Genomic DNA, 20,782 nt, shown 5'->3' on the forward strand with positions numbered 1-20,782 from the left:
TTCCCGCTTCTGCCAAGGAGATGAATCTGTGAAGGACCAAGATCCTCAATCCACCACCAATGAGAAACGTGTTCCAAGAATCCCCCCATGCTGTGACTGATGGGAATTTCACATCCCCTTCTTTCTCTTCCCCTTCGTCGCGCTTCGAGGCAGGAGTCCAGCTGCAAGATGGAATCTGTGTCACATCTGGTGTCAAAACTAGCTCGAGGGACTTTTGACGCCGAATATGCGGTTTTCCAGGGTAGGTATGGAAGCCTCTCATCCCACAGGTTCGGACACGTGTGTCCACTGAGACAATGCGGTCATCGGAGTGGTGTGGTATGTTTTCCTTGGAGGTGTTGTCGTTGTGGCGACTTTTTTTGATGACATTGGTGCCACAACAGGGCACTGGAGGTTTGGCATGTGCTTCAACCCCCCATTTTTGCCCAAAACAACGAACCCAGAAGTTGGATTCGAGGTCGGGTCATTTGAGGCCGTGTCGCCGGCCGGCTCCAGTACAAATTGTAGAAAATCTCGCGGGATCTTAGTGCCTGGACATGATTCTAAAACCACGAGGAGGAAAACCCAGGCGCAAGGTAGGCAATAAGAAAGAGGGATTTTTTTGACGAATTTCATCGACACGCGCCATTTCTAGCATTTCGTGCATGCACTTTCGCATTTTTGACCCTCGCGTCCGTCGGAGATGCGCTCGATCAGCGAGATGCAGCCAGGGCCTCAAACCCCGCGGCCGGTCAAGACATCCAATGGACGCCCAGTCAGATCTGGGGGAAGATCCGGGGAAGCGGAGGCGGGGCAACGGGCGCGGAATGGGGTCCCTGAGTGGCTTCCTCGGTTCGGCGTGCCCCCACCATTGAAGGGACCGCCGCAGCGCTCCCGCACGCCCAAAACACACCACTGTGGGCCGGATGGCACACCAAGCACATGCCGAGCGCCCAGCTGCTATGAAAATGAGTTGCCGGACGGGAGCTTTAAACTGTGCGACGCCGCCCCAAATAGGAACACGTCTACTTATTACCCCTCCCTCCCGTTCACACTTTCCACTGTTGACATAAACCATTCCTCCAGTCTCCCAACACCTTTAAACGAGTTTTGGCACTCCACTCCGTGGATTCGACGTCCCTTCATGAACCGGTCTTGGACATAAACTCGCACGTGTTCCTCGGCATCTCAACGTGGGTCTTGCTCGGGTAGCTCTGCAGCTCCTCACCAACACCAACACAACTACACAACCTCTTCAGCACGACGAAAAAGAAAAACCGAGCAAAGAAAACGACGGGAATTCAACATGAACCGCCAACCTCCAACAAGACCCATCTCTACCTCCGCCCGCGTCCACCCACCATACCTCCCATACCTCCACAACGCCTCACGGACGAAGAGCAGGAGCCTGAAATGGTACGCACCCCATTTTCGAAGAAATCCCCCGTAAATCCATGGCCTGTCTAGAATCGAACCTAACATGAGAAATTCTAAGGCTCCCACCTCTCGCGGCAGTAGTCACAGCCGGCTATGCCGTCTCCTCCTACCGTGACGGCACCCAGCTCACTTTCACACCTGGCTCCTTTTCCTCCTCCTCCCCTACATCACCCTCCCACCTACCTTCCCTCTCATCATCAACATCATCACCAGCCTCCTCATCGCCATCCTCCTCTTCCGCTCGCTACTCATCCGCCGTATCCCCACCAACCTCGGGACCCGCGCAACAAGCCGAGATGGAGCGCCTACGGCGCGAGGCTGCGATGGCGGAGGCGTATGGGGACCGCGGGAGCTTGGCGGAGTTGGAGAGGGCGATGGCTGTTTATGAGGCGCAGAGGAGGTGATTAGGGGACTGTGTTGGGGGGAGGAGGAGGACTTTTCTGGGTGGGATTTGACTGCGTATGGTTCGGCACTCTGCTCATTTTCTTCGGTTCTTACGCCGGGTCGCTTGGACATCTCCTCTCCGCGATGTCTTCACGCTACTCCTCTTTTTTTTCTTTGTCTTTTTCCCTTGCTTCGTTTGGGGAGTTAGGTACTTAGGGGTCTTAGCATTAGCATCGGTTTCGGGCGGCATATTGAAGTTTTTGTTTAGCTTCCATTACTCCATCACAGTCTCCCGTGAAAATTATCTTCTGAACAACATCCTTTTCCCATCTTCAAAGACCCAGCGAGATATCCTCAACCTCGACCAGCTCACGACAATTCATAATTCCACGTATTATTTCCCTCCCGGACTTGACCCATTGGCAGATGTCAGCCCACGGCAGAGAGGAAATGCCCGTGTTACGCCGAAGGTCGTGTTGGACATGGAGGTGGAAGTGCTGACAACACGCTGCAAAATTATTTGAAGGCTAGGCTGTCGCTACAATATATACAATATATGTAGAAAATACAATCAGAAAATAATAATTAAGAATGAAAGGAGGACAAAAAGCTCACCGCCGAGCGCTATCCCCATCCGGAAGGATAGCGGTCGGTGGTTACGAAAAACGACTTGAAAAGTCGCTTTTACTTCGCTGGCCCGGGGATCGAACCCGGGCCATTTCGATTTACGGCGGTATTGGCGGAACCCTCCCCCCAATGCCGCTGCGCCAAACCGGTGTTTGGCGTCAATTGGGAGGAGCTGGTGACGGTGGGAATGGGAAAGGGGGTATATGAAGGGAGGAGGAGAGAAGGTGCGTGAAGATGGTGCCCGGCACTGGGGTTGGGCTCGAGGTTGTTGGGATGAATGGTAAAGAGCCGACGCCCGAGCACTGGGAAAAACAGGCAACTCCAAACAAACAAAGCGATCATTGATATGCTATATGAACTACCTCTTCAGAGACTTCCTCTTCGAGGGTTTCCCTTGGGCAATTTCATCCTCTTCATCCTCCCACCCACCATCCTCCTCCATCCTAGCGTTAACCTCCCCTTCAGCATCGCCCTCAAGCCCTTCACTGTCAAACCCATCGTCATCATACAAGTCACTGTCGTACTCATCAACGTCCATCTCATCGTCATCCGCCTCCCCCTCGGCTCCGCCCTTCTTGTTGCCCGCCTTTGCCTTGCGCTTCTTCTCCACGTTCTCCTTTTGCTCCTTCTTGCGGGCTTCTTTCTCCTTCTTCCGCTGTTCCCACCTCTTCTCCAGCTCCCGAATCTCCTCCTTGCTCTTGTGGACGTACTCGTGCCACATGACCTTGCCCGAGCAGATTCCCTCCTCGACCTTGGACATACGAAGCCGCATCCGAGGCCCCAGTTCGATTAACTTAACCGCACGCCGTTCAACATTGTCGTTGCCGCCTTCCTCATCCTCATCGCTATCTTGCTTGGCCGCTCTGAGTTTCCCGCTGTGAACCCTCTTAGCCGTCTCCTCGAGAACCTCCACCTCAGCATCAGTGTCCGGTTCGCTGCCACTGGTACCGTCTGTCATGTAGCCCTCGCCATCCTCACCACCGATCATGAACTCGGAGATATCCTTTAGCTTCCCCAAGTTGGGGAGGCCGCCCTTCTTCCCCTTCTTGGATTTAAGCATCTTCTCCGCAGCGTTGAGACGCCGCAGGGGCTTTGATAACCCAACCGACTTTGTTGTAATGGCGTAGTGGCGGAAATTGACGATGAAAGTTCCATCGTCCGATTGCTCGCGGTTCAGGAGCAGCACTCTCCTAATCGACTTGAGGGGTGTGGTCTGGGGGTTGATCGGCGGGAACAGGGATTGAAACGCGGTCGTGGTAAGGGATTCGAGGTGACGGGGGACTTTCGAGTTGGCGTCGGCAGAGGGGCTGCTGAAGTTGTTCATGACGAGCTAAGCACTGGTGAGCAAGGCGAGGCGAGAAGACCGACATCGAGGATTGTATTACGTACTAAAGGGGGAGTGATGTATTCCTTTCCACCACCTTTGGGATGCCTTTGCGCCCTCCGTACATCCTTGGTCAAGGAGTACTTCTCGACACGGAAGTGAAAGGTCGGACCGCGTGGTGCAACTGCAAGACGCAGGTTGGTGTTCCCAGATTCGGATCTCGAGAATAAGAGCAGGTGGGTGACGCCGAGCGGACCACACATGGTCACATAATCCCGTAGTCGGTTTCCCTTCCGCTCCTTGAGGCGTGTGGCTGTACCCGGCTCCATGACCCGTCGAACATCGGCGGCGAGCTGGCTAATGCTGCTTCCAACCTCACCGGCCCCTATCCGAATCACCATGCTCTTTGGGTCTTTTGAATTTGCGTGGCCATTGATGGCAGCCGCATTAGCGGGGTTGTTGGCGCCCGCATGGGTTCTCTTCTTTGATCGTTTTTTGGCCATTTTGACGTCGATGATCTCGCGGTGTTGAAGTTGGAAATTCGTGTCTGGTGGAGGTTCTGGGTGAGCTCCGAAGCCAATTGATGCGCCGCGACTGCGGCAGGCGGGCGAAAATTTCAGTGGAGGCAAGCTTATCGTGCATGCCCCACACAACGATAAGCCATGAATTTTGGGAGAGCTCGAGGCTGTCGAAGTTCTTCGAGACATTGTCCACCAAGGCACGAGACAACCAGAAACTTAGCGCTATCATGTCGACCAAACGCAGGAAGATTGGCCATGGGAGTGGCATTAAGGAAGCGTCTGTACAATTACCCAAAACGAAATCGAAATCAAAACCCCAGGCTATACCCGCAACGATCGAGCCGTCGCAACCTCCGGTATCCGAAGCCGAATCCGAAACTCTAGACGATGCATCAGGGGAAGGAAACGGGGAACCGGCTCAAAAGTCTTTTCAAGATCTGGTACGCCGAGGACTCGAGATCAATGTGGGATATGTAAGGTTAACAAGGTTGTAGGGTATCGTTGACTCCCTTTGCGACGCTTGCGACCGGCTGGGCTACAAGAAACCAACACCGATCCAACAAGAATCAATACCATTAGCGCTACAGGGTCGTGACATCATCGGTATTGCAGAAACGGGTAGCGGTAAAACTGCGGCGTTTGCGCTCCCCATTCTTCAAGCGCTTCTCGACAAACCTCAACCGTTGTTCGCGCTCGTCCTCGCTCCGACAAGAGAACTTGCGGCGCAGATTGCGCAGTCGTTCGAGGCTCTTGGGTCCCTGATCTCACTGCGGTGCGCTTTGATTCTTGGTGGTCTGGATATGGTTCAGCAGGCTATCGCGCTCGGAAAGAAGCCCCATGTAGTTGTCGCGACACCCGGCCGTCTGTTGGATCACTTGGAGAAAACAAAGGGGTTTAGCTTGTACGTATTTTGGCTGTGTGGTACAAATTCTCCGGCCGACAAAGTACTGACTAGGTCTTCAGGCGAAACCTTCGATATTTGGTGATGGACGAGGCTGATCGGTAAGTCCAAATTGCTCACCATGCGCAACCCACCTAACACCGCCATAGTCTCCTGGACATGGACTTCGGGCCCATTCTCGAAAAGGTCCTTAAATTCCTCCCCCGCGAGCGACGCACATTTCTCTTCTCCGCGACCATGTCGAGCAAAGTTGAAAGCCTGCAGCGCGCCAGTTTGCGCGACCCCCTGAAAGTCAGCATCTCGTCGTCCAAGTACCAGACCGTCTCGACCCTCGTGCAAAACTACCTCTTCGTGCCGCACATGCACAAAGACACTTACCTGATCTACCTATGCAACGAGTTCGCCGGCCAGACAATTATCATCTTCACACGCACCGTCCTCGAGACTCAGCGGATTGCCATCCTCCTCCGTCTCCTCGGTATGGGCGCCATCCCACTGCACGGTGGCCTTTCCCAGTCATCCCGTCTCGGCGCGCTGAACAAGTTCCGCGCCGGCTCAAGGGAGATTCTGGTGGCGACCGACGTTGCCGCCCGTGGTTTGGATATTCCCAATGTTGACTGTGTCATCAACTTTGACCTACCTCAGGATTCTAAGACTTATGTGCATCGCGTGGGTCGTACTGCGCGTGCGGGCAAGTCGGGTCATGCTATCAGCGTTGTCACTCAATAGTACGTTCGCGATCCATTTGTTACGGGTTTGGATAAAGCTAACTCATGTCTAGCGATCTCGAGATTTGGCTGCGGATCGAAGCCGCCCTAGGTACCAAACTTGCTGAATATGCCCTTGAGAAGGACGAGGTGATGGTTTTTAAGCCGCGGGTCGAGGAGGCCCAGCGGGAGGCAAAGAACGAGATGAAGGCCCTCATGGAAGATCGCGGCAAGAAGGGGTCAGTGTTGAAGGGGGGTAAAGGCCGCAAGCGGGGACCGCCAGGGTCGGGCCGTGATAATATGGATGCCGAGGAAGGCTAGAAGTTTTGGGTTTACATGTGGCTTGGAGTCTGGAGTTGGGGATAAAAAGCACTTCCCGGGATGTCTAGTGCATGGTCTCGGAGTCATATTGCCTTATAATTATAGCAAGATATGTTGGAAGTTTGGCGCTTCGTCCAATTACCCGACCCTCATAACTTCAGGTAACCTCCTCTCCTCGAGCATCGGAACTTCACCCCGTTCTTACTCCTGCCCGTCTGTGAGCACTCTTGTCCAGTCGAATTTCCTCCACCGCTTCTTGAATCCGTCAACCCGGTCATCGCTCCTCGTCCACCGCCCCTGCCGCTTGATCACGTCCGGCTCGCAATCCAACATGCCCCCAATGATTTCCCTTGCAAACAAATCTCCCCGCGGCCACCGCTGGGAATCCTCCACAATGTGCCCCAACCCGCCATCCAAATCAAACCACACGTGAAAATACGGCATCTCCTTCGCCAGACTCCGTCGAAATGCCAATTTCCCCAGTCCTTCCCTCGCTTTCTTGCCCGTGTCAATCACCTTCTTATGTTGTGTCCACTCCTCATCCGCGCTCAGCATCGCTTCACGGAAAAACGCCGGGGCCGTGTCGCCCTGGTCGTACGGGATAGGCACAGCGACGAGGGCCGCGTGGGGGCGCCGGTGCGGTGCCACCGCGTTCTCGTAGAAGAGTACCTCGCGCCCTTGGTCGTGATACAGCCGTGTTAGGCTCTTCATAAAGTTGCGCAGCTCCTCCCACTCATCGTCGTCGCACTCGAGTAGATTGGTGCGGTGGCTGAGGGGTGCGATGACGGCGCCTCCCTCGGCGCCAGTGAGCTCAGGGGCCGTGGGGAGGGTCAGGTAGGTCCGGGTGGCGAGGGCGAGGACGGGGGCGGTGGGAAGGTTTTGAGGGGGTGCGCGGTCTTCGTGGAAGCAGAGTGGACAGTGGTCGAGAATGCGGTTGAGCTTCTTGTACTCGGTCACGGCAATGTTTTTAAGGGATGTGTCGGATTTGTGGACGCGTTTGGCGAGTTTGGCGGCGTTCTCGTCGAGGTATTCGAGATCGTTGTCGAAACGGCCGTCTTTGGCGATACGTTCGGCGAGACGCATGCCTTCGCCTCCGGCTTGGCCACGTGTGCGGCGCTCCTCACGCAGCATGTCGTCGATCGACATGTCCTCGTTGGCTTCGACTTGGCCACGCTCGACGCCGCGTTTTGTGGTGACGTTTTTGACCTCGCCACGGGGTCCCGCCAGCATGCGGTTATGAGTCGCATCGAGAACGACGGCGTTGTTGGTGACCGCTCCCGTACTGAAGGAAGCCATGGCAGCGTTGTATTCTTCTTCGAGCTTCGCGACATTCGGGGCATTGCGGAGCTTTGCCTTCATGAGCTGTGCGCGCATGCGGTTGAGCGCAGACTGGTCCATTGGCGGCGCCGACTGGAGATTCTGTTCAATAACCACCCCTTGCTCAAGTTCTGGGGAAGGAGAGCGAGCCGGCTTTGACCGCACTTTGGCCAGTCGTTCCGCATACAAGTCCCCGGTTGGCTTCTCCTTCCCGACATACCCTTTCCCATACAGGCCTCGCCTGTCCATCTCCATTTTCTCTTCCCTGGCATCATCAAACTCCCGGAGAGTGCCAAATCGTTCTTCTGCCACCTCGTCAATCGGACGAGCTGTCTGTTCCGCAATGTTGTACACCGCTTTGAGTCTTGTCAACCTCCATTGCGAACCCTCATCACCAAACTTGTAGTCCACTTCCTTTAGAGTGGGCGCTGCCTCTTGCTCGTGGGTTTGTGGTTGTTCCAGTCCTCGGTTCAGCTCTCTTTCGTGTAATACCCTTTTTGGCTCCTCCTTAGCAGGGCTCGGGCTCTTCCTCTTTACACCTCGATGAATGTAGTCGACATCGACAGCTGAAGGTGCTGTCATCCATGAATCTCGCACCGGGCCGGCACTCTCAGTTGGTGTTCTTTCTTCGTCAGGGATGGGGAGGTCTTCTTTTGCATCAGAAGCTTTTAGATCTTTGAGGTCCCGTGTGCGGTGATGCTTTTCCTTCCTCTCCCCGCGTCGATCTCTCGAGCGCTCTCTTGATCTCAACCGATGTCGATGTCGGTGCTGCCGGCTCGTTTCTTCGTCCTCATCGTCGCGCGAGTGGCGTGACCGTTTGTGTCGGTGGCCATCCCCATCAGCAACATTCTCCCGGCCTTGGTCTCGATGTCGGTGTTTGTGCCTGTCGCCCCCCCTGTCGCGTTCTGAGGATCTTTCGCGGCGATGGTGGTGGTGCTTATGTTTGCGCTCGCGTCGGTCTTCCTTTTCCTGGGCGAGTCGTTCTTCTTCGGCTTTCTCAGCAGCCAAGGACTTTTCAAAATCGTACAGGCTGCTCATTTTGACAGCGTGTGGTCGGTGTTTGACCACCACGGATGAGATCGCTTTAAGCGCGTCGTTGTTCAAACTGGACGCCGAGAGCTCGTCTCAAATTGGCGACGTCTTTGGAGCTTCTGCTTGCAGACCCACTAAAAACTTCCAGCTACAGGGGTCTCGGCAGCGACTGATGACCGCTCAAAAATGCGTCCCGTTGCAGCGCTGTTCATTAAGCTACTGATTCTCACCTGGAATAGTTTGGTAAAGCATATTGTTACGCCATAAAGTTTAACTACATCATTTAATGTCACTCAGAATTGGTGTGACAGGCATACTACTTCGTACCTCTGTACTATGTAGAAGAGGCCGATTTGAAGGAGGGAGCCTAAACACAGTTCGGCCCACTGTGCGCGCACCGCCCAAGGCGGTCCACCACCTTTCTCGGCCCTTCTGATCTGGCTTCTCCCTTGTTCAAGTTTCTATTTCCATCCTTGTGGCCTCACAGCAAGACATTCAACAACCTCCAGCTTGAAGAAACCACACACCTGACGGGACTGTATTTACGATGTGTTATTATTGATCTTTGCTATCAACGTGTCCCGTTGTTTCCTTCTTTATCGAGGATGCAGTCTAAACTAAAACCTGGAACCTGTGGTTGGCAGGGCTGGTATCAAAAGGGTCCAATCTGTTCCCAAGGCATGTGAAAACAGACTGACTCGAAGTTTGTGTGCCTCGAGCAAGCACAGCGGACTTGGAACAAAGAAGTCGTCCACCGAAGACCTGAGCGTGAATCCTTTGTCCGAACCTTTCTCACAAGAAGAAGCATTCCGTTTTCGGAATGTCGTAGTGCCGGGTCTCAACCTTCGGATGCTTTTGCCATCAGTCAGCCTATGGGGAATCAGCGTGCGAAATCTGACCGTCTGTGCCGTCATCATCGTGACTTGTAGCCCCGGGAATCGAGATGCCGGGGCCTCGTGGCGGGCTTGCGTGGCCGCTGTGCCACCGTCCGTAGCTCAGGGAACTGCGATCCAACGCCTGGAAATGGGCCCGTATCATTTGAGAGACGAGGATGAGTTAAGGGTAAGCTGTTAGCTAAGCGGAAGGCAAAAGAAAAAAACGTCGAGAAACCGTTCACATTACCCTTACCTGGTGCTTCGTTTCATTTAATAGTGTATATATTGTGCGAGGAACAAATGTACCATAGGTAGTCTTGTCTTGGCCAATTTCATGCCTGCGCTGTCTCTCATCGACATATTCTCTTTGAACAGGTCATGCAATGACGGGACCATGAATTACAGGATATGATAAAACATTGATTCATAATTGAAGTAATGTAACTGGTATCATTATACCGGCCGCCAAAATAAACGCCCGCTCAATATTCCACCTTGAATGGAACCCGCCTGTCATGCATAATCTGGCTTTCCCAATGCCCGAAGCCCGCCGCCTACCAACCGCTTCCAACTTAAAAACAAATTCTCCGGGGTATCAACAGGCCTCTCATCGGTCGATTTCACCCCCACGCGACCAAAAATCTAGCCCCAGTCCTCACTGCGCATAGTTGTATCCCTGCCCTGGATGCCCCTGCCCGTGCTGCTGCGGTTGCTGTCCGGGCGCCACCTTGCCGTAGTCCGCCGGGTTGTAGGGCATGTATTGCGGCGGTTGTTGTTGTTGCGGGTGGTGTTCTTCTTTCGTTTCCTTGTGAGGGGCGAGCGCGGCCGGGTATAGGCTGTTGTTGCCGTTGCCATTATTGCTCACACCAAGGCCCGGCGACGGGAGGCCGGAGGACACTGAGGTCGGCCGCGAACCTCCCGTCGACCACTGTCCGCCTCCCACCGACGGGTTGGGGCTCATGTTGTGAGAGCGTTGGATCGGGTCGACGGAAGATGGGTCATGGTGACCGCCGTGGGGATGAGGCTGCGTCCCAAACTGTTGGTAGGATGAGCGTTGGTCGGGTTGCAAGTTCGGAGTGGCGTGGTAAAAGTCCCCTGGCATCTCGATGGGAGCGTGAGTCGATGCGCTGGGCCCCGTTGCGGGAAGTTCTTGAACCATCTGTGGCGGCGGCTGGTAAGGGCCATGGCCTTGCGAACTTGCCGTTCCGGGTCGTTGGTACTGGCCGTAGCTGGACTGGATGCGGGGAACCTGGTACGGGATGGGCGGTGAGCCTGGCGGCGGCGTGGAGTTGACGGATTGCGGGAACCGAGGGCTGACCGGAGACAGCGTTGGGGACTTGATCCCGCCGCTCCGATCGGCTGGGTTGATCGTCTTCAGCTTTCCGTCCTCGATCATGGCCTGCAGCACTCCCGCATCCAGGAGCTCCGCCTTCTTAATGATCCGCTTCACCATCTCGCCCCCGGCTTTCTTAAGTTGCGACTTCGCGAAGCTAAGGACGGTCACGTTGCCCTTGATTTCAATATCTTCCCTCAGGTAAAGACCATCAGAGGGCGCGCCGAGTCCTTTCAGGCCAATTTCGGGAACCTCTGGGGTTTCCACGCCGGGCTGGTTGCCCGCAATGCGGTACTTATTCCGAAGATCTATGCCTGCCGGGGCATAGATATGTGTCTGTAAGCCCCAGGGCATGTCATGGAAGCAGCCGTTAAACCTGATAGTCGAGGAGCCCATCTTGCCGATGCCCGGGACAACCTGGATGCGCTCTGTAATTTCATACCATGTTGAGTAGAACTCGTCTGTTTCGGCATTTTGAGGCGCCGGAATGGGTTTGTGATCGATGACAAGCGGATTGAGGGTGATCACTTCGGAGTGAGAATGGAGAATGTCAATGGCCAGCTGCCGTGGAATGAAGCCGGGAATGGGCGTGATCACGGTGAAGGTATCTTTTCTCCGCAACATGGCGGGCGGTGGTATCGGTGGGAGCAGAGCGCGTCTCTTGGGCGATGTGACGATGAGTGCCGGGAATTGAGGCGAAGTGAAGGTCTCAATCAGTCTAAGAACTGCCGTCGGGAAACAAGAGTCGGAGAGGCAAGAGCGCGGCAAGATTCACAACAGCGTCTTTCTTTGTGAGAACACGGAGAGGAATGAAGAAACGAGAGGGGGGACAAATAAAGCTTTATTGGGGGCGCAGTTAGGGTAAATCCACGGCCTGGGCTGCTGTGGGTGGCTGCCGGCTGTCTGTTCTGTTGGTTGTCGCCTTCGGCCGGAATGGTCACCTCCCGCACGAAAGCCAACCCACTGCCACAAACTAGTTAACGTTAGTTAGGTACTCCATAGTTACACCTCCCCTGTTGTGTAGGTGAGAGGCAAGCAGAAGACAATTTCGACCACAACGGGGACTTTGCCAAGGGTCTAGATGACGTGAGACGGCTCTGGCCGGGACTTTCGCTTTGGACGGCGAGATGATCAACAGCGAAGCTTTCGTTGCGCTGCCAAACTTGCAGCATTGATCATTGATCGCGCACTGGATATGTCGGCGCAAAGTTTTGAGTTGGTTGAATGATAATTGATACCGTAAAGGTATTCACTATTGGCAACAGGCTGTGACGGGCAATGAGCTTATTCGTCACGCCAAGAGAAGATGTGGAATCCAAAGACAGGCGGGATGAAAAAAAGGGAGCCGCTCTCGAGCGCATGTGAGACCGTTTTTAAACACTGTGTTGCCTGAGTGTGACATTCTTTGAGCTTGCCCACCGCCCCACCAACCCCGCCATCCCCGATTGGATTCCAATCCAGATCGCGAAGATATCTCCCACAAACCTCCTCTCCATGATCAATCTTCAGATTCATCGCGGACGGTGAGCTTGTTGTTTACAATATGGATTCGAGTTCAACACCGACACCAGCCTCAGATGGCCCATCCGAGCAACCCGTCGTGGTCGTCTGCGTCGGGATGGCAGGTATGTTCTCCCTCTGCACCTTACTCGTCGTCACGACAAAGGTCCCTAACACCCATTTTAGGAGCAGGGAAGACAACCTTCATGCAGCGCATCAACGCCCATCTCCACGCCAAGAAAGAGCCTCCTTACGTCGTGAACCTTGACCCTGCCGTCACCTACTCGCCGTATCAGAGTAACATTGACATCCGGGATTCCGTCAACTACAAGAAGGTCATGGAAGAGTACAACTTAGGTCCTAATGGAGGTATCATGACGGCCCTGAATCTCTTCACCACCAAGGTGGATCAAGTTCTTGGCCTTCTCGAGAAGAGGGCAGCACCCGATCCGGAGAACCCGAGCCGAAAACCCATCAAACACATCCTCGTCGACACGCCAGGCCAAATAGAAGCCTTCGTGTGGTCGGCATCAGGAAGCATTCTCTTGGACTCCCTCGCGTCATCGTTCCCTACCGTCATCGCATACATCGTCGATACCCCGCGCACGAGCTCCACCTCGACCTTTATGAGCAACATGCTCTACGCTTGCAGTATCTTGTACAAAACCAAGCTGCCGATGATCATCGTCTTCAACAAGACCGACGTGAAGGACGCATCGTTTGCGAAGGAGTGGATGACCGACTATGAAGCATTCCAGGAGGCGTTGGACAACGACCAAAACAGCAATGCCTTTGGAGGGCAAGAAGGCGAGGGTGCGGGGAGCGGATACATGGGCAGCCTTCTGAACAGCATGAGCCTTATGCTGGAGGAATTCTACAGCCACCTCAGCGTAGTAGGCGTCAGCTCCGTCCAAGGTACGGGGATCGATGAATTCTTCGAGGCTGTGAAAGAGAAGGCGGACGAGTTCAGAAGGGATTATCAGCCGGAGTTGGATCGCAAACGAGCAGAAAGGGAAGAGGTTAAGAAGAAGCAAAGGGAGAAAGAGTTGGATAAGATGATGAAGGGTATGTCGATGGGCAATGTGGCATCTACCAGCGCTCCAGGCGACATTAAGTTGGAGGATGACGATATGGAACCACTGAGCCCGGATGAAGCCAGTGAAGATGAGCTTGATGATGAGCAAGACCGGGAGGGATTGCAGGCGAGGTACGAGGCATCCATGTTGCACCAAGAGGATTCCACGGCGGCAGACGCGAGCTTTGCCAAATATCTACACTCCCAGCGATAGGAACAGCTTGTATGGAAATGAATCTGTTGGTTTGTTGGGCACAGTATTGGGACGGCAAAATGGGGGTTTAGCATCATCGGCGTTTGGAATGATACCACGTCCTTGAATGGGCGGACATCTCAAGTAATAGGAAATCAAAGAATCAACATTTCCCATCCATTGCACACGCCGGTGCGTAATTCTTGTTTATCCAGTTTCCATAACGCCATAACAGAGAGGTGATGCAACTATTATCCTTCTGTTGTCAACATGAAAACACCGTGGGCGACCTTTGCGGGTGGTGGGCTGGCTGGTGTGCCCAATAATATCCCTTCATCTATGACTCAATCCAACCCATCTATCGTGCTTCAAACTGGACCATCCTACAACAAAACTCATTAACATCACGTCTTTATTCCGAAGAACACAATGTATCTCCTTCCACAACAAAACTCACCTCTTCGTCCTCTCTTTGTACAAGACACGTGCGCCGCACTTCTGGCAACGGATGGCCGCGCCTTTCTCCAGCGGCACCCGCACCGCGCAGTCGCCGCACATGTAGTACATTGTACCGCCGTCGGCACCGGAGCCTGTGTAGTCGCGCACCGCAGGGGCATTGTAGGAAGAGGAGCCGCCCGCGCCCGCACCAGCACCACCACCCACGGAGGCAGAGGCGGAGCCGGTCGGGATCTGGTATTCCTCGCGAGACATTGTGTTGATCGAGTCCGAGGTTCTTTGTTAATTGGCTAGTCGGATGAGGGTGCAATTGGGTCGATGGAGGGATTGGAGGAGGTCTCGGCGTTGATGAAAGCTTGTGGATTAAGAGATGGATGGGCTGGACGTGCTTCGATAGCTCTGCTGATAAATGCTGGGACGAGTCGAGGGGTTGAATAAGGCGGCAGAAAAATTGGCGGACGCATGCGGCAGAACACATGAGCGGTGGGCCTGTGCAGGGATTAAATCACGTGGGAACGTGTTTTGGCCCAGACTCATAGCTCGGTCTCCGGCAGGCAAGACAGACGAATCAGCTCTTGCTGGAAACCATGAGCCGAGGTGTCGAGTCTCCAAAGCATCAAGCACACGACGCTTCAAATGGGAGCTTTCCGGAAGTAACACGTCCAAACTGAAGCCAGCGTTTTCCCCCTCTTTCAATTCACTCTTTCAACAAACATTCGAACGCGTCCACAAACCTACTGCCACCATGGCGCCTAAAACCTCCATCACCGTCCCATCTCCCACCGACTTCGACCCTGGGCTCCCCCGGTCCACGTCGTCCACCTCCCCCGATTCCGAACCCAGCTGCCCCTTCTGCCACATCTCCGCCGTCTTCCCACCATATAACCCTTCCGACCCGCCATCACCGACCTCACCAATCCTCAACCCCGAATTAACGTCCCCGCAACCGTCGACCTTCATCATCCTCTCCACCCCACACCTCGTCGCCTTCCTCGATATCATGCCGCTCTCCGTCGGCCACGTCCTGCTCTGTCCGCGCCCGCACCGTCCCAAACTCACCGACGTCTCCGCCGCGGAATCCGCCGAGCTAGGCCGTTATCTGCGGATCCTGTCTGCCGCGGTCGTGCGCGCGACGGGGATTCATGATTGGAATGTGGTGCAGAACAATGGTGCCGCCGCCGCGCAGGTTGTGCCGCATATGCATTTCCATGTGATTCCGCGCCCGGAATTGCGGGACCAGCGCAGTGAGCGGTTTACGGCGACGATGTTTGGGCGCGGGCAGAGGGATGAGCTGGATGAGGAGGAGGGGGTTGCGCTGGCGGAAAGGGTTCGGAGAGCGGTGGCGGAGGTGTTGAGGGCAGACGAGGAGGCTGGGGCGAAGCTGTAGGGAGTATCGTGCCCGACTTGGAGAATGGGGGCCGTGATGTTCTTGCGCTCGTTTCGACATGTCGCCATCATTAGGGCCTTGGGGAAGACACGAAGCGCGACGTTGTGTGTGCGTTAAAACGGCATGTTGAGAAACGTGGATGGACGATGGCATCGTGATGGGTCTCTTCGGTAAGGTTTTTTGAGACTTTTTTTGCGTCTTTCTTTCGAAATATCTCTAATATTACTCTATCTAACTCCCGCAGCGCCTTACTCATCATCGCCGAAAAACACCTTAATCGGCAACCACTTGTCACCGCAAACCTTGAAACGGTCGGGGATCGCATCGATCTTGGCAACCTCCTCCTCCGTCAAGTCACGGTTGTCGAGATCGAAGTTAGCCTTGATGCGCTCGGCGTTGACACTCTTAGGCAGCACGCTCCAACCCTTCTGGACGCCCCAAAGAAGCAGGACCTGGGCAACGCTGAGGTTCTTGGATTCCGCAATGAACTTGAGCGTCTCGTTCCTGTACAGAGGCGAGTCGATGCTGCCCAGTGGGGAGTAGCCGGAGGGGTGGATGCCCTTCTCCTTGAGGTAGGCAATTAACTTGGGCGACGGGTTGGCGGGGTGAAGCTCGATCTGGTTGACGGCCGGCACAATCTTCTCGAATGTCAGCACGGATTTACTACACCTGGGCTTGAAGCCTCCCGAAAGGGTCCACATACCTTCGTGTTGGGGTCGCTGAGCAGACGCTCAAGGTGCGTGATGCCAAAGTTGCTGACACCCAGGCTACGGACCTTGCCGGTGTCGACCAGCTTCTGCAGCTCGTGCCAGGTGTTGACATAGTCCCAGTCTTCGTAGTGCTTCTTGGAGTCCGAAGGATCTGTGCTCGATGGCCAGTGCATCAGGTACAAGTCGAGGTAATCCACACCCAGGTTCTTCAGCGACGCCTCAAGCGCCTCGGGTACCCGCTTGTGCCAAGGGTTGTTAAGCTTGGTCGTCAGGAAGATCTCCTCGCGCGGCACCCCCGATGCGCGGAGACCCTCGCCGACCTCCTTCTCGTTGCCATACGCGAATGCGGTGTCGATGTGTCGGTACCCGTTCTTCAGCGCTACCTCAATGGCATTGCCGACCTCACCAGGACCGGACTGCCATGTGCCCAGGCCGATGGCGGGGATCTCCTTGCCCGTGTTGAGCTTGAAGGTCTCCCTGAACCACGGATGGGTCAATAAAGGAATGCGAGGAAAAATGGGATAAAATCATGGGACACATGAGGGGGGACGGAAGGGCGACATAGAGGCTGGGGAAGGCTTCTTACGTGCTGAACTTGGTCATGGTTGCGGCGGAGTACTGACGGGATGCTCGTAATGGTAATATCGATGTTAAAGGGGCTGAAGTTGCTCGAACCGCAAACCCAAAATGGGCGGCGCATCGAGCAGCTTTATTACTCCTGAGCTCCAACAGCCCGATGTGGGACCACACCCGTCCCGACCTTCGAAGTGTTTCCATTACCCAAAGTTTGCTATGACGTTACCCCGTGGTGCTGGTGTTCCCCACACCCCGCACGATTGTTCTCCAACGACCCGTGTTTTTTTACACGGCGCACGCGGGGATACCCTCAATATGGCAACAAAATTCGGCCAGTGGTGAGACGAAGCTCTTGAGTGGGGGGAAGCAAGACTTGTTGCGCGAGCAGGGATATGCATGGTGGGGGGTTAAGTCCTCATGAAAGTACTCGATGAATTACTGGGCCGATATGTAGGCCGTTCCCGAGAGGGAGTGAAGCGGCTCGGAGCTCGGCCGACCCGAAGATTCGGCATCACGGACCGATACGACAGCGAGGAAAGCTTCGTCGGCAAGTTGGGGTGCCTGGGTGCTCGCAGGTTAATTCCACAATCAGTGGGCCTACCCACCGTTGCATTGTCTTCGCCGAAGTGACTCAAAGCGGGAATGCGACGGCCTCGTTTCCCCCTCCACTTCTTCTACTTAGCTTTCTTTCGGTGTCTCGGTGTGTGGTGCAATGGATGGCTGTGGTTGCGTGGCTGTTCGCAACTTCGCATGCGTAATGGAGGGGAAGACGCTGCATGGTCCCCCGCCTCTCCAATCAACAAATACCCCTGAATTCCACCACCATGGAACGAACAACCACAATACCCACTCAGTTGTGCGACCATAATCCAAGGCCATGAAATCTCACTACGTTGATCCTGCAAAGTTCTTGGGCATTAATAATCCGGGTGAACTTAAATACGAGTAAAGTGATAAGAGCCTGGTCTAAAGATCTTGGAAGTGGGGAAATACAAGACGCAACTTGCTCGACTTAGCCAGTAGCACATCTCTCCTACGGTGTGCGATAGGCTAGACGTTGAAAAAAGCCTAAAGCTTCCACTTCAAGCTAGGACAAGGATATGAACTCGGATATTCGCAATGGGCAATCATAGGCTGAAACGAGAAAACGATAGGGGCCAAACCACCAACAGCGTGGCCCCGTCGAGCTTTAAAAGGTAGGGATACTGGGTGTTCGAATTCGAGCAGCAAGATCTAAAACTCACCGTCCACGAGTTGGCCGCCCGATAGGACGAACGGAAGAACGAACGGAACCCCTAAAGAACCGCCAAACACCTGTGTGACGCCAAACGCTGCCACCCAGCCCTTACCAACTACCTCAAACGCCGCGCCCCTATTGCGCGTCACAAACTTTTCTTCCCCTCTCATCATTCTCCCAGCACATGCCTGCTCGTTTCCCCCCCAGAGCCGTACTAGTCCGACCACTAGCCGTCAGTTCCACTGCTCCTGAAGGTCGCACAAAGCGCAGCGTAATGATGCGTCAAGTCGAGCACGTTCTGTGGTAAGTTGGTCGCCTGGATAATGCTGCGGACTTTGACAGCGCCCTCGTCCTCAATGAGCATGCGGATCGTGTGCAGCAGCTCGGGCGAAAACTCGCTGTACCACCTGTACTGCCATGTTACAAGCCTGATGGTGGCGGCCACGGTGTCGCGAGTGCTGGCCTTGTTCTTCTCGAAAACCTTGAGGATGCCGGCCAATGCGCGGGGGCTGAACCGTTGCGCGAGACAGGCGCGGTAAGCCTCGACGGCCTCGTCGACGTGCTGCAGGCGTTCAGCGAGCGAGCCAAGTATCTCCCATTCCTCGGCCGACTTTTTGTATTGCATGCTCTGAGCCCGGTACTGTGCCATTTGTGTACGCCAAATGGTGTAGACGCGCAGGTCCTCGTAGAGCACCATGAACAGGCTGTCGAGCCAGCGTTCGCAAAGACGCTTGTTATTCAAGCGGGAGAAATGGTCATCCTTGGACCCCTAAGGAGGCTGTCAGTAACGGATGCGAAAAATAAACCTCGAATGAGAGTGCCAGGGGTGAGCTCACGCTGTCATCGCCTTTCTTCACTTCAGCTGGATCCACAGCGCTCGAGGGCCGCTCAATGTTCTCGCCGGCGCCGGGAGAAAGTGTCTGCGCACCGGATTCATCATCGACCGCCTTTTCCTTTCCTTTATCAGCGCTTGGCTCAGCTTCCTCCTCATTCTCTTCTTCGGGATCTTCGTCCTTAGCCTCCTCGTCCTTCGTCTCCTCATCCTTAGCCTCTTCGTCCCCGGCCTCAGACGCACGTCCATTAGTCGTAGGGTCTGGGGTTCCGCGGAGAGCGTCCGTGCTAGCATTCCTGTTTTTAGGGTACGTTGTTGTTGATTCCTGTTTCTCGCGGTATTCATCTTCCATCACGAACACGTTGCTCCTGATCTTCAGCAACTGGTCCCAACCAATTTTGGAAGTCATCTCCGTCAGGATGCTATAGGCATGCTTAAATGTCCCGCGGTAAGCAGCTGCGCGGAGGTTTAGCAGACTCGGGTCCACCTGCTCCGCGTACCGGGACTCGGGTTCACTGTCGATCTCATCCAATCTTGTCTCCTGAAGAGTTGGGAGGTGGATGTCTCTAGGTTCCGGCATGACAGGCGCATCCTTGTCTTGATAGGTGAACATGGGACATGAGTTGAGCGTTGTAAGCGCATTCTCCCAGTCCTCCATGGCCACATACACCTCAGCTAGCCTGGCCCAAGTGCCAAACTCACTGGGCGCAGCGATGGTGCTGCGGTCCGCGCAACCGAGAGCCAAGCGCAGTCTGTCGTCCTTTTGGTCGGGTGAGGCCGAGCCTTTGGCCTTTTTCAACAGAAATTCGGATTGTGTGTCCAGCATGACGTAGTCCATGGGCGACTGCTTCAGGGCATCATAGAGAATGCGTATCCCCTGGACCTCTTCGTTGCCCATGAACAAGACCTTGGCGAGAAGAGCGGCGACTTCGACGTTTTGGGTCCGCAGCTTCTCGAACAAGTTAATTCCTGACGCATATCGACCCGTCGTGTGGAAGTATCGAAGGAGGCCAGCTGTGAGGTGATTCGAGACAACGTTTGGCACCTGAACAACGGAGTCCGACCCAAGTTGCCAGCCTAGGGGGTTCGTTAACAACAGCTAACGGGCCGCCATAAGTGGGGGGTTCGGTCTACTCACCCCTAAAGAACATGTGTTCTGCCGCGCTGAGGAAGCGTTGTTCCGTCTCCGTATTGGTCACCGGGTTGAACCGCCGGACGCCAATGATCTTCCTTATGGTCTCGCCGGTACCGTCATCGGCGTAGGAGTAAGCGCGGAGGACGCTACAGAGGTATGTTTCGAGCCAGAGCTCGTCGGTAGCCTTGCGCTTTTCGCCCCGCTCGTCGACGCAGTAACTCTCTACCGAACCGGGAAAGGGGGCGTGAACGCGCATGTCGACCCGAGAGAAGGCATTGTAACAGCTATTGCGGGGGGTCAACAATCAATTCCGCACGGCGATAACCATAAGAATGGGACCGAATTACCAATAGGTTCCCTCGAGGGTCTTGCTGGTGGCGGAAGGTCCGAACTCCCTGTAAGCTAGGGTATTGATGTAGGCGGCGAGACTCGCGGACGACGATGCATCCACGCCTGTGACATGGTGATAGACGCCTGTCTACACATGCAGGAGTCAACATATATCATCGTCAGACCTGCACAGGCTAGAAGAAACCAACCTGTTTTCCTCCACTCCTGAGCTGCTGTTTCACAAGATGCACAAGATCGGGCGGGCCCAGCTCGCGCAGGGAGACAAGGGAATCGGTACGGGCGTCAATTGCCTCATGGAGCACCTCCTCGGTTAGCCTACACAAATAAAGCCATTAGCTCAACCGCTTCCAAACCGGCGGTGGTGGGGAGCACGCACTCGGGCACGGCGGGCGCAACCATGGCGAGGGGAGAACGGCCGTGATGTCACTTGGCGCGGCGATGCGATGTAAGGTACCCGTTCGCTGCGCTCAAGGCCTCGAATTGATCGGAAAGTTGAAGGCTTGGTGATTTGCCGATAGACGGGGATTCGCACCGCACAGCGGAATGCGTGGACTTCTGAATGGATGGACGTA

The 20,782-nt window shown here is 54.9% G+C and overlaps 10 protein-coding genes across 10 annotated transcripts; 4 read left to right on the forward strand and 6 right to left on the reverse strand.

The window, feature by feature from the left end:
• Positions 1-1,285: 1,285 nt before the first annotated feature.
• Positions 1,286-1,820, forward strand: C8A04DRAFT_26106 (uncharacterized protein; the record flags this gene model as incomplete). The annotated part of the gene is made up of 2 exons (XM_062779800.1): positions 1,286-1,395; positions 1,475-1,820. The coding sequence occupies 2 exons, from the start codon at positions 1,286-1,288 to the stop codon at positions 1,818-1,820; spliced, it is 456 nt and encodes a 151-aa protein (XP_062639317.1).
• A 965-nt stretch (positions 1,821-2,785) lies between these two features.
• C8A04DRAFT_35248 (ribosome biogenesis protein SSF1) lies at positions 2,786-4,254 on the reverse strand (the record flags this gene model as incomplete). The annotated part of the gene is made up of 2 exons (XM_062783098.1): positions 2,786-3,757; positions 3,817-4,254. 2 exons carry the CDS (start codon positions 4,252-4,254, stop codon positions 2,786-2,788), a joined length of 1,410 nt encoding a protein of 469 aa, XP_062639318.1.
• A 245-nt stretch (positions 4,255-4,499) lies between these two features.
• Positions 4,500-6,201, forward strand: C8A04DRAFT_26108 (P-loop containing nucleoside triphosphate hydrolase protein; the record flags this gene model as incomplete). The annotated part of the gene is made up of 5 exons (XM_062779801.1): positions 4,500-4,712; positions 4,767-5,173; positions 5,236-5,274; positions 5,323-5,901; positions 5,955-6,201. 5 exons carry the CDS (start codon positions 4,500-4,502, stop codon positions 6,199-6,201), a joined length of 1,485 nt encoding a protein of 494 aa, XP_062639319.1.
• A 201-nt stretch (positions 6,202-6,402) lies between these two features.
• Positions 6,403-8,556, reverse strand: C8A04DRAFT_26109 (CwfJ C-terminus 2-domain-containing protein-like protein; the record flags this gene model as incomplete). Its single annotated transcript, XM_062779802.1, has 1 exon — positions 6,403-8,556. The coding sequence occupies one exon, from the start codon at positions 8,554-8,556 to the stop codon at positions 6,403-6,405; it is 2,154 nt and encodes a 717-aa protein (XP_062639320.1).
• Positions 8,557-10,080: 1,524 nt separating this feature from the next.
• On the reverse strand, positions 10,081-11,382 carry C8A04DRAFT_35251 (uncharacterized protein; the record flags this gene model as incomplete). Its single annotated transcript, XM_062783099.1, has 1 exon — positions 10,081-11,382. One exon carries the CDS (start codon positions 11,380-11,382, stop codon positions 10,081-10,083), a length of 1,302 nt encoding a protein of 433 aa, XP_062639321.1.
• Positions 11,383-12,301: 919 nt separating this feature from the next.
• On the forward strand, positions 12,302-13,547 carry C8A04DRAFT_10100 (uncharacterized protein; the record flags this gene model as incomplete). Its single annotated transcript, XM_062776465.1, has 2 exons — positions 12,302-12,383; positions 12,445-13,547. 2 exons carry the CDS (start codon positions 12,302-12,304, stop codon positions 13,545-13,547), a joined length of 1,185 nt encoding a protein of 394 aa, XP_062639322.1.
• A 337-nt stretch (positions 13,548-13,884) lies between these two features.
• Positions 13,885-14,237, reverse strand: C8A04DRAFT_26112 (uncharacterized protein; the record flags this gene model as incomplete). Its single annotated transcript, XM_062779803.1, has 2 exons — positions 13,885-13,909; positions 13,984-14,237. 2 exons carry the CDS (start codon positions 14,235-14,237, stop codon positions 13,885-13,887), a joined length of 279 nt encoding a protein of 92 aa, XP_062639323.1.
• A 490-nt stretch (positions 14,238-14,727) lies between these two features.
• Positions 14,728-15,369, forward strand: C8A04DRAFT_35253 (HIT-like domain-containing protein; the record flags this gene model as incomplete). Its single annotated transcript, XM_062783100.1, has 1 exon — positions 14,728-15,369. One exon carries the CDS (start codon positions 14,728-14,730, stop codon positions 15,367-15,369), a length of 642 nt encoding a protein of 213 aa, XP_062639324.1.
• A 248-nt stretch (positions 15,370-15,617) lies between these two features.
• On the reverse strand, positions 15,618-16,682 carry C8A04DRAFT_35254 (Aldo/keto reductase; the record flags this gene model as incomplete). The annotated part of the gene is made up of 3 exons (XM_062783101.1): positions 15,618-16,007; positions 16,073-16,556; positions 16,666-16,682. 3 exons carry the CDS (start codon positions 16,680-16,682, stop codon positions 15,618-15,620), a joined length of 891 nt encoding a protein of 296 aa, XP_062639325.1.
• A 1,436-nt stretch (positions 16,683-18,118) lies between these two features.
• Positions 18,119-20,609, reverse strand: C8A04DRAFT_10163 (Chs5p-Arf1p-binding proteins-domain-containing protein; the record flags this gene model as incomplete). Its single annotated transcript, XM_062776487.1, has 7 exons — positions 18,119-18,661; positions 18,729-18,871; positions 18,968-19,801; positions 19,863-20,143; positions 20,207-20,333; positions 20,395-20,525; positions 20,587-20,609. 7 exons carry the CDS (start codon positions 20,607-20,609, stop codon positions 18,119-18,121), a joined length of 2,082 nt encoding a protein of 693 aa, XP_062639326.1.
• Positions 20,610-20,782: the final 173 nt, after the last annotated feature.

This window comes from Dichotomopilus funicola, assembly GCF_033296635.1.
Source record: "Dichotomopilus funicola strain CBS 141.50 unplaced genomic scaffold C8A04scaffold_11, whole genome shotgun sequence".
NCBI classification, from domain to species: domain Eukaryota; kingdom Fungi; phylum Ascomycota; class Sordariomycetes; order Sordariales; family Chaetomiaceae; genus Dichotomopilus; species Dichotomopilus funicola.